Here is a 17113-nt window from a genome sequence, read left to right as displayed (position 1 = left end):
AACAGTCGAACAAATGACAGAGTAAGAGAGGATCCAGGGTGTCACCCAGAGCTTCTGGGGTACAGAATGAAAATAAATGAACACTATTGTGAATGGTTAAGGTCCTCCTCCAAGCGTGTAAAACCCGCAAGTTCAACTTACTGAACGCCTAACTGTTTGTTTGATTCGGCATTCGTTTCTGTGTTATTTATTATACTCTAAATTATTCTGTGTAGAAATGCGTTGGATTCACCCACGTTGTGTCTTGGTTCAAAGTACCACGGTGGAGCACAGTTTTGATGTGCTTCTAGTGCCAAGAGTGGGATTGGAGCGGTGAAATGGGATAGGATAGTTGAGGGTCTTGGTGAATGTGATCGGATGAGGGCACGCTTGCCTTGGCAATGGTCCGAGCAGGCAGGCGCAGGGGCGGAGCCCTAGCTGCTGTCCGCATGCTATGAACTGGCTAACGATTGGAGGAATGCTCGGGAACACGGAGCCCCCATCCCACCTAGGTGACTCCATCCAGCCCATCAGGATGTTAGGGCCCCAGACTCCAGCATGGAGCTGGAACTGTTCCACAGCACAGCGTGCAACTGGGTCATGCGTGCTGTCATGAACCAAATGGTCAGTTTTCTGTAACTCATGACTCTACTGTACTGCCCGTTGCCCGCACCTGCCCTTTAAAGCACTGTGTTCTTAATGTGGATGTGGAAATTCATGGAAATTTTACTTAGTCATTTCCATTCATTGTTTTCCCTTAATCGCTTGGCAGAATTGCTGCATTTCTTGGCAGGTTGTTTCTCCACCACGCAAAACTCCAATTGACCAGATTGATTTTCCTCCTTTTAGTCGTGTAGCTTCCTCTGTACTGTACCGGTAACTATAGTAACGTGGCAGGCACCTTGCTAGGATACTGAAATACTCGGGTAGTAATGGCCAGTAACTGCAGCTCTACACCACAAGAGATTAAGTGTGAGCAATTTGCTATTTCATTTTTAATTTCATTTGCTCTTTCAGTTCATACACCTAGAAATTACTTTTTAAAGAGGAAGGGCTTAGCCATTAGATCAGCAAGGAATTAAATACAATTTAATAAATCAGTTCAATTCTAGATAAATCCTGCAGATGTTTTCTGACATTGACATTCAGACAATGACCTTAAGATGTGCTTGTACCTCTTGAGAGGAGTTATGATGCTTATGATGTTTTCCTTTGTTAAAAAAGGAAAGGTGTCAAATGATCAGGATGGTCAGTTATCCGTGATCGCAGATTTTTTTGGTTTTAGGATCAAACGTCATTAAAATTACTTTTAATTGATAATTGCAGCATAAGTTCAAAGTTCTGTGTACTGGGTTCCATGAAAAGATAAGACTGGTATATAAAGAGGCTTTCTAGTCTTTGAGCTCATTTGCACTTTCAGCACTAACCAAGGTGCCCTGTAAACTTTGTTCCAAAATTTACTAGTAGACCCACTGCACATTCCAGGGCATCACCACACTCAGTCAGAAGGTCAGCTGCCTCCTGACCTAACTGTTTATGTGTGTTCTGAGAAATTCTGGTGGCCCATCATTTCATATTTGCCTTCACGTACATCTGATAAATTGTCCCATTCCATCTTTTACATTGATTTGATCTGTCAATAATGGGGGTGCGGTGGCGCAGTGGGTTGGACCGCTGTCCTGCTGTCCGGTGGGTCTGGGGTTCGAGTCCTGCTTGGGGTGCCTTGCGATGGACTGGCGTCCCGTCCTGGGTGTGTCCCCTCCCCCTCTGGCCTTACGCCCTGTGTTACCGGGTAGGCTCCGGTTCCCCGTGACCCCGTATGGGACGAGCGGTTCTGAAAGTGTGTGTGTGTGTGTGTGTGTGTGTGTGTGTGTGATCTGTCAATGAGCAGACTTCTTGACAAATTGTAGTTGCACAACTATCTGAACTTCAGGAGTGCTGCAGGATTCCACTCCATGGCTGATTTGTCGACTTTCAGCCTTGTGGCTTGTTAAGAGTTTTGTTTAATGTGGTAAAATCTGGGCACCGTTCTAACAGATTGGGTTGTAAGCACTCCACAAACACAAGTAAACGACCACATATCTGCAAAGTAGCACCATGTAGCTTTTCCACAAGTAAGTACACGTTGGATCTAATTTTATTATCTTTAGTCAGTAGTCCAGGTTTGCGTTTAAGCTAAGGTGCAGCGACAGGCAGGGGTTATAGATACACAAACACTTTTTCATTGATGAAGTTTGCTTTGACACAAAAAGCATCATCTTATTCTATATTCACACAGTCAGGGGTGCATTTGTAGTTTCCAGTCCTCAAGGGAGGGAAGCCGTTGCACCTTTCAGACATGGAAAAGTGCCTTTGCTGGTTCTTATTTGTAGAGTCCAGTAGCCATGATGATTAACACACACACACACACACACACAATACCCACTGAGCTGGTAGACCATACAGACACCCCAAGGGTATGATTCATCTGTAATAATACCTTTAAGGTCATATTCTGAAGGCAGATGGACAAGGCCTAATGAAGAAGATGAGAAACAGCAATGCCCGCTCACCCAGCCTGACGGCATCACCAACGTTGCACCTGCATTCTGAGATCTCAGCCGACGCATTTAAACCTACCTCCAAACCTCATTCCCGTTTGTTGTATTCGTTTATTTATTTATTTGTTCAAAGCTGCCGCGCTGGAGATGTTTTTGTTTTATATGCAGCTGGAAAAGTTTACAGGGGGTGGGCAGGTGGGAGTTTAGCACACCTTATTCCCAAGCAACTACACTCCCTTAGAAACCAGCCGGACAGCCAGCAATATCGATCCCGTTTTTAATAATTTTTTTTTTTTTAAAAGATCCCATATGGCCAAAGTTTTCCACATGCTTTCCCGATTGTGAAGAAATGTTAAAGTGTAATGAAAAACCTTTGATCACAGACCACTCAAAAGGATCCCGCGCTTCGATGAGTCTGTTTCTGCCAAACACTTTTACTGCGTTCACACCGGCTGCACGCAGACAGCTGCAGAGCACAGTGCCTTTGCCCTGCGATGTGTCTGTAATCTTAATGTCTGCACGGTGCAATTTGTCACCAGCTGAGACGCCCATCGAGGAGTTCACACCTACGCCGGCCTTCCCGGCACTGCAGTACCTGGAGTCGGTGGATGTGGAAGGTGTGGCCTGGAGGGCGGGGCTTCGGACGGGAGACTTCCTCATTGAGGTACGATGCACTTTGCCAGTGTGCCGTTGAAAAATTAAGCATTCTGGATGATGTAAGGGGAGTGATTTCAGCCTGATTTCCACAAAGTTTGCATTATTTACGTAATACTGCATTCCAGTGCCTAAAGATATTCGCGCAAAAATGTCAGGCTATTAACTGCAATATACTGTCTTTGTGGTACAACCCTCAATTCGGCGTGAGAAGCAGCATGCCTGGGAGGTACATTTTCCTCGATCTACGGAATCGTATGCAAGGCGCCTGTTTTCCCTGGCAATCTCTATGACAACGCTTTGCTTCTGCATGAGACGAAACACCGAGCTCACCAGTGATTGTTTGCTTGCTTGCTCACTTGTTTGTGAGCTCAAACACTGATACCGATACTCTTAGGACCACTTGCGCAAACCATTATCTGTCATCCCCAGATCCCTCTGCCTGACGGTGGCTCCTGATAACGTTTTCGTTTGCACCTCTAAGGGACACTGCAGTGTGTACAGTAAATATTTGGCCCCAAGTGAAAGATTATATATGCTCCTCTATTCTTGACAAATATTATTCCTTTGTGCTTGAACAGTCTGAGGCAAGTTTTAAAGCACACTGATTGGTTTGTTAGATGCTGCAGACATTGCAGACACTGCTATATATATCTCTCTGGATCCCTGCTTCTCCTTATTGCAAAAACATGAGTATGGTAATTTAGTGGTAGTGGTATCTCAAGAATCCTATGGACACTAGTTGTTCATTTGGTCGGGAGACCTCCTGCACCCAAGAACCAGTTTGTCAGTGATGCCAAAACTGGTAGTCTTACATAACCTGCATCTGTGGTCCCACCTTAGAGAGATACAAGTGTCTAGTTATGCTTGGCTGATGGTGATGGGAGTGCCAGATGCAACAGATGTGAGATTTGGAGACAATGAATCAGATGGTATGAAAATGGATTGCACAGGACATCTGGAGCATATATGAAGTCAAAGCCTTACAACAAACCCCCTCTTCCCTCCTAACATGAGAACCACCAGCCTACGCCCACAGGTGAGATGGCAGCTCAGAGGAAAAAAGGAAAACCCAACCAGGCTCTGCATTTTGCCAGGCCATGGCTGTAATGAAGTGTGTATTTGTGTAACACTGGTATCGACGTTGAATGGACTTGGAGGCTCTAAACGAGAAGATGTATTACCACGCTTGGCTGGCTCTAATGAAGGTCCCAAGAGATGCCTACTCTCTGACTCATCACTGATGTCACCGCAGCTCAGCAGACTCAAAAAGCACAATCTCTTTAAATGTGGAATTGAGTGTAGAAGTAGAATGACGTGGCAAAACTTCTGCTGTGATAGTCCTGGGTGTGGAGGTTCTGGTTCTGGTTCAAGCACCCGCTTCCGATCAGTTTTGCTTCCACCCCCCCCTCTCCTCTTGCTTATGACAAGTATCACATCTGACCTGATTATGTCACTCTCAGCAAAAGACATAAAATAAAAATTCATGTCATGCCCCAGTGGTCTCTGGGGATGCCGTATTGTGCTTTTCCATCTCGGTATTCTTCCAACATGCGATTCCTGATGATGCTTTTGTACCATCGCTCTCAAAGTGATGTAGTCTATGACTCTCTTCGTGGGATGGCAGGATCCCTGACTTGGTGACACATGTGAGCAGGGAGGTGGGATTTGGGTGAAGGTATGAACACCATGCTTACCATCAGAATGACTGCACGCGTTGTCTACCCCAGGTGAATGGAGTCAACGTGGTCAAGGTGGGGCACAAGCAGGTGGTTTCCCTCATCCGCCAGGGGGGCAATCACCTCCTCATGAAGGTGGTATCTGTGACCCGCAAGCCAGAGTCGGAGGAGGTAGTTCGCAAGAAAGGTAAGATCCCTGTGATGGAATTCTTTTGGAATGTGAGACGATAAAGTGGACCATAAAGGAGTTTTTCCCTCAAAGAGGGATGATGAAGTATCTTGATAGTGTTCCACTGTCAGTGGAACGTTCTAACTCTGCATCTGTCCCTCGATTACTGTCATTTGGCTTAACTATGGCACTGACGTGGGGTAATTTCAGACAATCTGTACACTCTGCTGTGTTGCTTCAATGTGCAAATGTACATGATTTCATTGATCCCGTGCTTGATAATTCTTCCATTCCACAATACTTGATTGTCTTGGTCCAAAACTAGATGGTTCCATTGGCTCCATGTTAGCTGATTCTTCAGTCCCCTGTGAGATGGTTCCATCTGGTCAGTTTGTTCATTCCATCAATGATGGATGTTTCAGTCGACCCCATGCTTGATCATTCATAAGTCCCCTGCAAGAGAGTTTCATCTTTCCCATGTTGGGGCAGCAGGTAGCATAGTTGTTAGAGGTGCCACCTTGAGAGTCTGAAGTTTCAATCCTGCCTCTTGTTATAATGCCCCTGAGCTCAAGGAGCATTGCTGAAGCTGGGAGTTTTTTTTTTGTTTTTTTTTTCCCCACTGTTGCCAGCTGCCTTAGTATTATTGTTCTTGTTACAGCTGTTATTTTGCATCCTCCTAAACTTGCTCAATGCTCTATGTCACTCTGGTGAGAAGAGCTCTCAGCACAAATTAATTCTATTAAATTGAATGTTAGTTGATAAAATGATTCCCACATTCATTCCATCAGTCCCATGCTAGCTGAGTCCATCAGTCACACGTTCTATAATCTCACTCTTTCGGTGCTGGATGATTTCATCACTTACATTATGTGTTTGATGATTACGCTGGTAGCTACATCCTTCTTCTTTCTGAAATCATCTTTGGGTAGGAACAGAAATCACTGGTCATAGTTGCATTCCTTGTAATCAGTGCTGTCATCTTTGTAAGCAGTATATTATATGGCTTGGAAATGTTCTTCAGATGCAAGTAGCATATTTATTATACTTGCCCACCACCTCCTGAGGGCCATGTGTTAGCTGTACAATTTAACAGTATGGTAGTATACTGTGGGGATAGACTTGCCCCTTCCCTTTATCTTGTGTGCAATTCCTAGTATAATGGTACTGGCACTGTTATTTTTATGGGCAAATGACTGACTTGAGTCAGTGTATTAAATACCTTCAGTACTCCTCATCTGCAATATTTTAATGACACTTCTAATGAAAATTGTAGAAAGAAAGATGTTTGTGAATATAAAGTTAGGAGCATGTGTGGCCATTCACAGTGAATTATTGCCAGTAGTCCATGAATTATTAGATATCCTTAATGATTTTTAGTGTAATACCTCAGTTATTTGAACAAAGAAATCCTTTAGACATATAATTTTATATCTGATTTAGCGGCAATCTCACTGCATTCCTGCGAGTTTAACAGGAACTCTACACTCTGACTCTTCTGGTCAGACTAAATCCAGCTGGACTTGGGGTAATATAATAGTGGCCCTTTTGTATGCCAAGTGAAAAGTGACTTTGCTGTCGGAGGACCAATGAGACTGTCAGGCATGGCTGCAGTGTTGGATCCTCATCTGACTGCATGTCTGAGGGTCTGTTTTCTGCACAAGGCTCAGTTACACATCCCGGCTTGCGCCCAGCCCACACACTCACAGCTCCCAGACACCATTTGACCAATCAGATATTTCTTAACATAGCACATTTTTGCAACAAGTAGTGATAAAGCATTTTAAGGGACATTTCCTACATTTACATTTATTAATTCAGCTGATGCTTTTCTCCAAAGCAACTTACAATGTTGAGCTAGGAACAGTTATTTACCCATTTATACAGCTGCATAATTTTACTGGAGCTATTTAGTGTAAGTACCTTGCTCAAGGCTATTACAGCTGGAGGCAGGATTCAAACCTGTGATCTTTGGGTCCAAAGGCAGTAGCTCGAAATGCTGCACTTCCAGCTGTTCTGTGAATTTATTTCCTACAGTGAATTTAAAGGAATGGACAATAGGTAGACCTAACAATTATTGCCTGACCCTCTGCAGGAAGGTGGTAGAATAAGACTCTGGGAAAAGAAGATAGTGTCCAACTGATTTTTACCGAAGATATGCAGAGGATGAGTCTGATTCAGTGTTTACAAATGCATGAATATTTACCAGCTCTGGGTGCCTCTCACCTGCATGTGAGTGGACAAACATGCATTCTCTTTTGAACTTTTGAGTCATTTGCCTTCTGTTTACCTAAGCAGATAATGAAGCATCTTTTGTTCACGAAATGAAATATCAATTTATTTAAATTGTCCACAGTACATGTGTAATGTTGAAGTTTTGTAGTTCTAATAGAATAGGTGCTGCTCATTGAACTACTGACAAAGCAAACCTCATGCAAGCGAGCAGAGTGTAAATTATACAGGAAGCTAATGTTGCACAGTGGTCAGTGTCCTGCCCCACGATGGGGCCCTCATTTCAGCACGTGTCACTTTGGGCGGGTGAGGAACCCAACACGTCCTTATCTCGTGACAGTGCGATCAGGGGCTTGTTTTCATCCATGCTCCTCCATCCAAGAATTTCTGTCTGTCGGTAACCCTTCCTGACCTCTGATTTCACACCATGTTTCCACATGTTTTAACTGAAGGGTGTTTGAGTCATTGATGCAGTCCCATTTTCCTACGACCATGTCTTTTTTTCCCCCTTAGTCAAAGGTGAAGGTGCCAGTTTTGTATTTCCTGTGTCTATATGCTTTTATTTGTGTTTAACAAAATAACATACCTCTTCATAGAATAATAGTTAGTATAAAGGAACAAAGTTTGAATGAATACAGTAAATTCTATGCAAACACTATAGTTATTTACAGCTCGTAGCATAGTGGTTAGAGCTACTGCCTTTGGACCCAAAGGTCACAGGTTCAATCCCCACCTCTGGCTGTAGTACCTTTGAGCAAGGTACTTACCCTGAATTGCTCCAGTAAAATTACCCAGCTGTATAAATGGGTAAATGATTGTAAGCATGTAATAATTATGACTTTAACATTGTAAGTCACTTTGGAGAAAAGTGTCAGATAAATGCAAATCTAAAATGTGTATGTGGCAGTACGACTGATGTAAATAGTTGTAATTGCTGATAATTTAATAAACATATTACTTCGGGATATAAGCTGTGCTAGCAGTGTAGTTTTAACTAATTTGTTAGTTTAGTGGAATCTTAATGTACATTCAAGAGGATATACGAATTATAATGTGCACTTCAGAGGCTGATGAGAGGCACTGCTAGAGAAAGCTATTTTTGTGCCTTGTTGCTTGAGTCCTGATGACCCTGGAACGCTTCCCAGATGGGACAACTTGGAAGATGTGATGCCTGGGGTGGGAAGGGTCTGTCAAATGTTTCTTCGGAGTTATGTTCACTGTGGGCCTGACTAATTTTCAACACATTTGTAAATGGAGTGTTAGGAGAATGAGTCATGGAGGAAGTCAAAAAAGCCCAACTTTTAATGATCAACAGCACATGATCAGCGATCCCAAGTGATGACAATGAAGAGAGAAGGAGGCAGATAACCGTCAAGTTCCATCCATCCATTGTCAACAACCGCTTGTCGCAAGCGGGCTCACGGCGAGCCGGAACCTTACCTGGCAACATAGGGCACAAGGTTGAAGAGGGAGGGGACACACCCAGGACGGGACTCCAGTCCGTCGCAAGGCACCCCAAGCAGGACTCGAACCCCCAGACCCTTACCTTCAAGTTGATGTGGTCAAATCTTCAGCTAGCAGCTGGTAGTGTAGTGGTTAAAGCTGCTGCCTTTGGACCGAAAGGTCACAGCTTCAAATCTCACTTCCGGCTGTAGCACCCTTGAGCGAGGTACTTACCCAAAATTGCTCTGGTAAAAATTACCCGGCTGGTAAATAATTATAAATAGGTTAAAATTGTAAGTCGCTTTGGAGAAAAGTATGAGCTAAATAAATAAATCTAAGCCTACATGAAATCCTCCGTATCACTCATCTGAACACATAACATCACTGTCATTGGATTTTTATATGTTTTATTCACATTTTGCACACCTGTGATATGTGCGGTCAGATGTGGTCAGCTGTAGGCAGTTAAAAAGTGAGACTATAATAAAGAGTGCAAAATTCAGAAGTTCACAGACAGAAAGGGGTATCATTTCAGGTAAGCTGAGGTTTGAATACAATAAATACCAGAATAAAGTGTAGAACTCATGATAAAGACTAGCAATACAGTTGGTTAAAAGGAGTAATACAGCATTAGGAGATCATCAATATAGTGTTATAATTACTTTATAAACAGTTATAATGAGCCACCCAGTTTTGGATGGGAATTTCATCAGTAGAAAGCAGTCGCAAATACAACCCAAGGGTTAAAGATTCACTGTTTCTTAAAAAAAAAAAAAAACAAAAAAAAAGTCAAAACAAGAAGCAGGAAGAGAGGAGTTGGGTGAATAAGTACGTGTGTTTGGAATTTTAAGGGGTGTAGCTGGGCGGGATGCAAGCTGTGTTCGATTCAGAGATGAAATCTGACTGTTTTGTGTTCCACGCCCCCACCCTGCTCCTTCTGGACAGGAGTGAGAGAAGTGTTTGGTGGGTGGGGGGTGGGGTGGGGGTGATGCGGGGGGGGGGAGTAATATGCCAGTCAGCCAGGCTGTGGAGACGGCTACGGCACGGCTGACCCAGTTCTTCAGCTCCGACTGCGGAGCAGACACCAGATACCGCAGCTCCTGATCTCACCCACAAGCTGGGTATTGTCCTCCTAGGGCTTTGGGGGGGCAAGAGAGGTACTGTCGTACACAAGCGAGGGAGCTCCCTGGAGAGTAGAAACCCACCCGGAGAAGAGGAGGGGTGCGGGGGTATGTTTTTCATCACACTTCCAGAAGTCGCTGGCATAACAGTAATTGCATTGTGTCCTGCTGCTCCAGTCCCTCGTGATGGCAGTTTGGATCGGGAGTCGAGTGCTGGCTGACAGGCGACAGGGACTCGCTGCTCAAACACAATAGGCTGTGGGGTCTTGATCCCTGCATCGTACCTGGCTTGGACCCCACTTCAAAATGGATCTGTGAGAATTTTGAGATGGAAATGGAGTGTGATCATGTGCATGTGTGTTGGCTGAGAGCTAAACAGCACCTTCGCCGATGCACAGTGGGGACCGCTGTGTCTTTCTGACCATCAGTCGTTGAAACGTCTGTAGTGGGGTGGCTGACCGCATTTCGGGGACTTCTGTCAGCGCAGAATGGCGGCCTCCGTGTAACCGATCCCACTCCAGTGGCCAACACTCGAACCCAGCGCTGGTCTGCGGGACAGCAGGTGCTGCTCTGGAGTACGGAGACTCGCAGTGGGGAACCGCAGCTGGTGGAGAGAACGCCCGCATGCGCCGCCGCGCCCGAATTACACACTCGATTTGACGAGTGCTCCAAGCCTGGCTGCCTGCAGCACTGGAGGAACGTTTTTGTGTCTCACTGTGGATTACTGTTACTTTTCATATGTGAAGTTCTACACGGAGATCACATACGCCTGCATGATTTTTAACCTCTGGAATACGTGATTATTCTCCGGCATCACGAGTGAAACTCCCATCGAGACACATTGTGACGTGCAGAGCTTCAGTGACATAATTTGTGTTTCACGCTCGGATATGAACGGTGAATGACCGCACCGGCTTCTACCAGTCCAAACGTTCGACTCCGATCACGACGATAGGACGCAGGTTCATCCACAGCTGAGCCGCCAAGGCACACACCGGCGGGGTTCTGGAAAACGCCAGGCGGCAGTGTGAGCGTTACCGCAGCGTCCACACGCGTATGCCGGTCCACCCACCACCCAGCCAGGAGACCAGCCGCTCCAACCTGAGCCCCTGCTTTCGACGGGTTGCTATGGTTACCACGATGAACATTTGAATCCAGCCTTCCGTTGGGGCCTGGGAATTTGTCTCTCTCGTTCTTTCTCTCTCCTGGCTCAGTCCCACCTCTACCTTTCTCTCTCTCCGACTTTCTCCTCCCGGAGACTTGCCGGCGCTTGATGTCTTTTCATTGCAGTGTAGCTTCTAACGGTGCGTTGATGGCAATGACTCTTAATGGAGTGTGTAATAAAGTGGACTACTTATGATGTGTGCAGCGTTTGCTGTCGGGATTCTGGGATTGTCGCCAAGGTCAGCACTGGCAACAGCTTGTGTCACGCATCAGTGTGTCACAACAGTGGGAAAACATCTCGGAGCACCTTAGACGGGGGAATCTTCAGTATTTCCCAGGCTCTCCATGCAGAAATGGATTATCTTTCTACTGTGGATGTTACGAGTTACAAGACAGAATCAAGGCAAAAATCATGAAACCTGTTGTTTTATGCCCACCTTAAGACATTGGTTGTTGCGTTTTTGTCATCACGTAAAAAATAAAAGGGAATGTGAATAGAGATGCTTTTCTAAAACCAGCCATATAACACCACTGTTTAAAAACGGATAGAGTAGAACTGGTGAAACGGCAGGTTTCTGTTTCATCACAGTGCCTTGTCTGTTAATGCAAGCGTTGCGTCCCGTGCTCGGTGCCTGTGGCCAAGCTGTCCAAAGGTCATGAAAAAGTTTGCGTCCAACCGCAGCCTGAAGGAGGTGCTGCAGCAGTGCGAGGCATCCAGCTCACCGGAGTATGACGAGATCAAGTCTGTCAAGAAGAGATGGCGCTTCCGCGTGGGCGGTGTCCGCCGGGTCCTGTCTCACAAGTCCAAATTGACCTCACCTTCGCTGTTCTTAACAGCCCCACCACCACCCAAGAGGGCCCCCAGCACCACGCTGACGCTGCGTTCCAAGTCTATGACGGCTGAGCTGGAGGAGCTGGGTGAGTTTCTATCCCGACGGCAGTTTCGGCGAGCGCTCCGTGAACCGGAGGCTTAGGGGTGAAAAAGTCGAAGAGCAGCATGCACAGTGAGTCTGTGCTGTGGACGGGCAGGGTAATTAAGGAACAGCGCTTCCCACCAGAAGTTTGTGGGTTCAAGCTCAGGAAAGGCCTTTGCTTGCCATTCCACCCCTGCAAGGTCTATAACCTTGGCTGATCTGTGGAAAAATCCAGCAGGTACATGCAAGAGTGAACAAAGCTGTGTAATACGTGGCATTAAAAAAGTATCTCAAGATAGAATATTGTAAATAGATAGCAGTTCATATTTGCACATACAAACAATCTGACTCATTCCGACACATTTTTACATACTGATCAACACCAAAATGATAGGGTAAGCATAAAGGGTTTCGAGAGGATACAGTAAATAAATACAAAGCGTACAATTACAGGTATGCCTAGTGTAGTGGTAAAAATAGCAGCAAGATTAAACAAAGTGTTCCTGGAGACATTATAATATATATATTGATTTTGGATAAATAGTATGTTACAAGTCTGAAGTTCTGTTTGCATTATTTTAGTCTTAATATACATTCAAGAGTGTATATGGGTTATGATGTGTATTTCAGAGGCTGAGAGAGTGGAGGGGCGTTGGAGGCTACTTTTGTGCCTTATTGTTAAAGTCCTAATTGCCCCATATTGCTTCCCAGAAGGAAGGGCTTTTGTGAATTTGGGCAACCATAGATAGTCTTGTGTAGTGAGGGTATTTTTTATTCAACAACAGGGCAGGTTAATGAACTGAGGTGATTATTGGAACACCGATGGAGAGTTACCACGTCGTTTTTTTTTAATTCTATATTTGTTGTGTATTTTCTGTGAAGCCACAGAGCAAAATTTGTCAGTATATGTGAAGGGCGTTTAAAAAGCAGAACTATCTCTGTTTGCATTATCTCGATCCAACCCAGAGGAAACAACTAAAAAAACATCAATCACAAATGAGCATCAGTGTCACAGATGTAAAATGTCACTGATTTATTTTCCTCAAGTTCAATATCGTCCTGTTTCCCTTTGAATCCCCAAAGGTTTTTTTGTCCATTAAGTCATTTTCGGTTTATTCTGACTGCATTTTATACATGTGAAAATGTCTGAAATGTGTAATCAGCTAGTTTTTTTTTCCCAATTTTCTCCGCAAGCATCTGCAAGGAGAAGAAGAGGCGGTGAGTTGTGTCGAGGCATCAGATTTATTGTCAAAACCATGTGTCAGTTTAATTTTTTCTTGATGATCATTTAAACAGCACTGACAGGAGCTGAAAAATACTTTTAACTAATATGGTTCCACAGTGAAACCTTTTTATAAAGAAACCTTCAAAGTATTGTGATTTTTAACACAGAGGGACTGTCAGTGAGATACGTGTATAATGAGGGTATGTGTATCCTTCTCTGCGTATCCTCCTCTGTGTTTCCAGAAAGGCTGGACGAAATGCTGGCCACCCAGGACGGAGGGCTGCGGACGCAGGCAACAGAGACAGACTACAGAGCTGCCACGGTGAAGCAGCGGCCCACGAGCAGGAGGATCACACCAGCAGAGATTAGCGTGAGTCTTGGGTGGGATGCACATTTCACCAGGGTGTATCATGTCACATACACACCAAAACTGTTTTCCTTTAGCTGTCAATATTTTCTTGTTTGTTTGCTCTTGCATTTGGATTACTTGTTATTGTCTGAAGTCCGCTGTTAAAATCTTAAATGCTCCATTTTCTTTTCTTTCTGCAATATAGTCATTGTTTGAACGACAGGGAATGGCTGTGCATGGTGCCCTCTCCCCAGGCGTGGAGAAAGCGCATATTCCCCTGCCAAAAGGAATGTCCCGAACCAAGTCCTTCGGTAAGGAATTCCAACTCCACGCATGGAAGTTCCCATGTGTCTTAAGCTCTCATGTGAACTTTGCAAGTATAAAGCAGATAAGGTCAAAAAGATTTATCAAGCTAATGTAGTTTTTAAGATGTTTCTCCACAGACTTCTAGATGCCTAGACTGGTTATCGCAGCTAACCGGAGAGTTTCCGTAGCTCATCTTCGTGTCAAGGCTTTGAGTGTTAATGCTTGTCATGTGAACTACCGTGGGTATTAAATACTTGTCATGTCAAATCATCTGATAGGGGCGTCTGAAGAGGATCGATTATCGGCTTTGGCAGCGGAGCATCGTTTTCCAAGGAGCTCGTCTATGACTGATAGCCTCAGAGATAGTCACAGTATTCCTCCCCCACCTCAGACTGCCCCTCCTCCACCTCCATCGCCCTATTACCTGGACACTGGTCCACCCCCAGCCTTCTGCCCTCCTCCTCCCCCTGGACGAGCTCACGATCAAAGTCGCTCTAGCTTTAAGCCAGGCACTGAGGCTAAGGTCCATGGAATGACGCAGGTGGTCCCCTCAGCTGAGCTGTATGAACCTCCCCGCTCTTCTACCCATGCAGAGCGGCAGAAGAAGGCCCGCTCCATGATCATCCTTCAGGACTCCACGCACCTGCCCGTGGAGCCCACTGAAATCCCCCGCCCGGGGCCTTCCTCCACCCCTCCGGAAAAGATCAAAAGGAAAGGGAGGGTGATTGACAACCCATATGCCAATGTGGGCCAGTTCAGCATAGGTCTGTACACCCCCACCAAGCCCCAACGCAAAAAGAGCCCCCTGGTTAAGCAGCTGCAAGTAGAGGATGCGCAAGAACGGGCGTCCTTAGCACTTGCATCTGCTCATGCCAGGGAGCACTCTCCTACAGGCAGAATCCCCCATACAAGTAGGGCTGAGTACTACCAGCAGCAGCTCATGCAGGAAAGGGCTCGAGCCATGGGGGAGGGCCAGCAAGGGAAAGGCCCCTTTGCAGCTGCTATTGCAGGGGCTGTAAAAGACCGAGAAAAGCGTCTGGAAGAAAGGAGGAAATCTACAGTCTTCCTATCTGTAGGTACTGTCGAAGGTAGCACTTCACCCCCTGAGTATCCATCTCTGACCCAGTCCCGGTCGGTTGATGAAAGGCTGCTCAGCAGAGAGCTGGGCCAGTTGCCTCCCCCAGCAGTCGCACTCAGACCTTCGCCGAGCACGACCACTTTCATCCATCCTTTGACTGGGAAGCCCCTGGACCCCAACTCCCCTCTGGCACTTGCGCTGGCCGCAAGGGAGCGCGCTCTGACATCTCAGAGCCAGTCGCCTGCCAGCAGCCCAGAGCCCAGGACTAAACATGAAAAAACAGGGCCCTTGTTTGTGGATACTGACACCAAAGAGGCAGATCGATCAGAAGCAGAAGGAGACTTAGTATCACCTCCGTTTTCTCCAGGAGATAAAGGAGGTTACGCACCCCCCTCTGGCACAACAAGCCCCATAAAAAACCAATGGGAAACTCCACCGACACTTCACAAAGAAATTGAGACAAAAGTTGAAGACAGGAAGCAAGAGGACAAGAAGAGTATGATCATCAGCATTGTGGATACATCTCAGCAGAAGACAGCTGGTCTCATCATGGTTCATGCAACAAGCAATGGACAAGACGTAGGGCTTGGCTTAGAAGAACCCTCTTTATCGCCAAAAGCCGCACTTCCTGAGCCTTCCAAGCCTACCTTGGCCGAAATTAAACGAGCCCAATCCCCAAGTCCTGATGCCGCGGCCACCCAACCATCAGCCAGTCCAACACAGGAGAAGACTCTGGCTCAGGGTAGCTCTGAGGAGGATGTGGAGCCTTACACTGTTACTCTCCCACCTGCCCTGCTGTCCTCCAGCGATGAAGAAACCCGGGAAGAGCTTAGAAAGATCGGAGTGGTTCCTCCACCTGATGAATTTGCCAATGGCCTGCTGCCAAAGGCGGGGGAAACACCCTCACCACAGCCGGCCAAGTTAGCTGCGCCTTCCTCCCCAGCCCAAGCAGCCAGTCCAGCAGCAGCACAACCCCCTGCTAGTGGAACACCCTCAGGGAAGCATTCAGACACCCACTTGGTGCCCGAGTCTGCAGCCGACTCCGGGGTGGAGGAGGTGGACACGCGTAGCTCCAGTGACCACCACCTGGAGACAACGAGCACCATCTCCACAGTCTCCAGCATGTCCACCCTCTCATCAGAGAGCGGCGAGCCCACCGACACCTACACCTCCTACGCCGACGGGCAGACTTTTATACTCGACAAGCCGCCAGTGCCTCCGAAGCCAAAACTCAAGTCCCAGCTCAGCAAGGGACCAGTGACCTTCAGGGACCCTCTATTGAAGCAGTCCTCGGATAGCGAGCTTCTCTCCCAACAACATGCGGCTGCGCTGGCTGCGGCCGCCGGCACCGGCCGACCCCGCTACCTCTTCCAGAGAAGGTCCAAGCTTTGGGGGGATCCCGTGGAGACACGGCCGCTACCCAGCCCTGAGGATGGCAAGCCCACTGTGATCGGTGAACTGAGTTCCAGGCTTCAGCAGCTAAACAAAGACACACGTTCACTAGGGGAGGAGCCTCTTGGAGCTGGCCTTGATCCTGGGAGAAAGTCACCTGTGGCAGGTGCCAGGTAAGAAGGAACAAATGATGCCTGAAGCTTCTACTCCATGCTTCATTTAAAAAATGTCACAAAGGTTTAAAGGTTCCTCTGTCTTTCTGACATGTCCAGTTCACCAGATGTCAACCCAAGAACAGATATCACATCTCAGTCCATCTTTCCATGAAATTCATATTTATTTAATTTCAAGACTTACATGTAAAAATCCAGCAGTTATCAGAATTACTCATTTTTTTTTTGCAAACTCTGACCACAGGTGTAGAACACGTTTTTACTGTTATGTTCAAACACTGAAGCCAACTTATGTCCCCATTTTTTATGCTTTTAAGAGCCTTTTCAACTACTTTTCATTTTGTCTTCGTTTTTCGATTAACCCTAAAGCCAGATGATTCACCAGAATGTTGAGAAGTTGATTTTGCAAAGCTGTCCACAAACTACATTTTGAATGTCAATGATCTAATGTGGTTTGGATGTCCCATTGAGTGCATTTAATGTGAAAGGCATCACCTCTGCTTCAGTCTTACCTGAGAAAAGGCCTATTTCCAGGGTCTGGGGGTGCTCTCAAAGGCCTTTTTCTTGGACTGTCAAGTTTTGTGCTCCAAGGAAGGTTTTGCTCAGAGGCCCTTGGCTTCAGTCCTCCGTGTCTGAATATTCTCAGAAACACGAATGACCAGGCTGTGGAAAAATTAGTATCAGATTAGCAGGTAGCA

General features: G+C 46.2%; 1 protein-coding gene across 7 annotated transcripts in view; it reads left to right on the top strand.

Moving 5' to 3' along the window:
• LOC108936537 (SH3 and multiple ankyrin repeat domains protein 3-like) overlaps positions 1-17113 on the top strand; it is a 205775-nt gene that overhangs the window by 179533 nt on the left and 9129 nt on the right. For all 7 annotated transcript variants that reach the window (XR_003797304.1, XM_029248682.1, XM_029248683.1 and 4 more), the window contains 7 exons: positions 3059-3183; positions 4904-5039; positions 11816-11896; positions 13087-13110; positions 13360-13487; positions 13672-13777; positions 14051-16415. Coding sequence is in view for 6 of the 7 variants with exons in the window: in XM_029248682.1 (XP_029104515.1) it covers positions 3059-3183; positions 4904-5039; positions 11816-11896; positions 13087-13110; positions 13360-13487; positions 13672-13777; positions 14051-16415 (2965 nt within the window). In the remaining variant the exon portion in view is untranslated. The remainder of the gene's footprint in view (positions 1-3058; positions 3184-4903; positions 5040-11815; positions 11897-13086; positions 13111-13359; positions 13488-13671; positions 13778-14050; positions 16416-17113) is intronic.

The sequence above is a fragment of the Scleropages formosus genome, chromosome 24, assembly GCF_900964775.1.
Source record: "Scleropages formosus chromosome 24, fSclFor1.1, whole genome shotgun sequence".
NCBI lineage: Eukaryota > Metazoa > Chordata > Actinopteri > Osteoglossiformes > Osteoglossidae > Scleropages > Scleropages formosus.
This window is presented reverse-complemented; position numbering and strand designations above follow the sequence as displayed.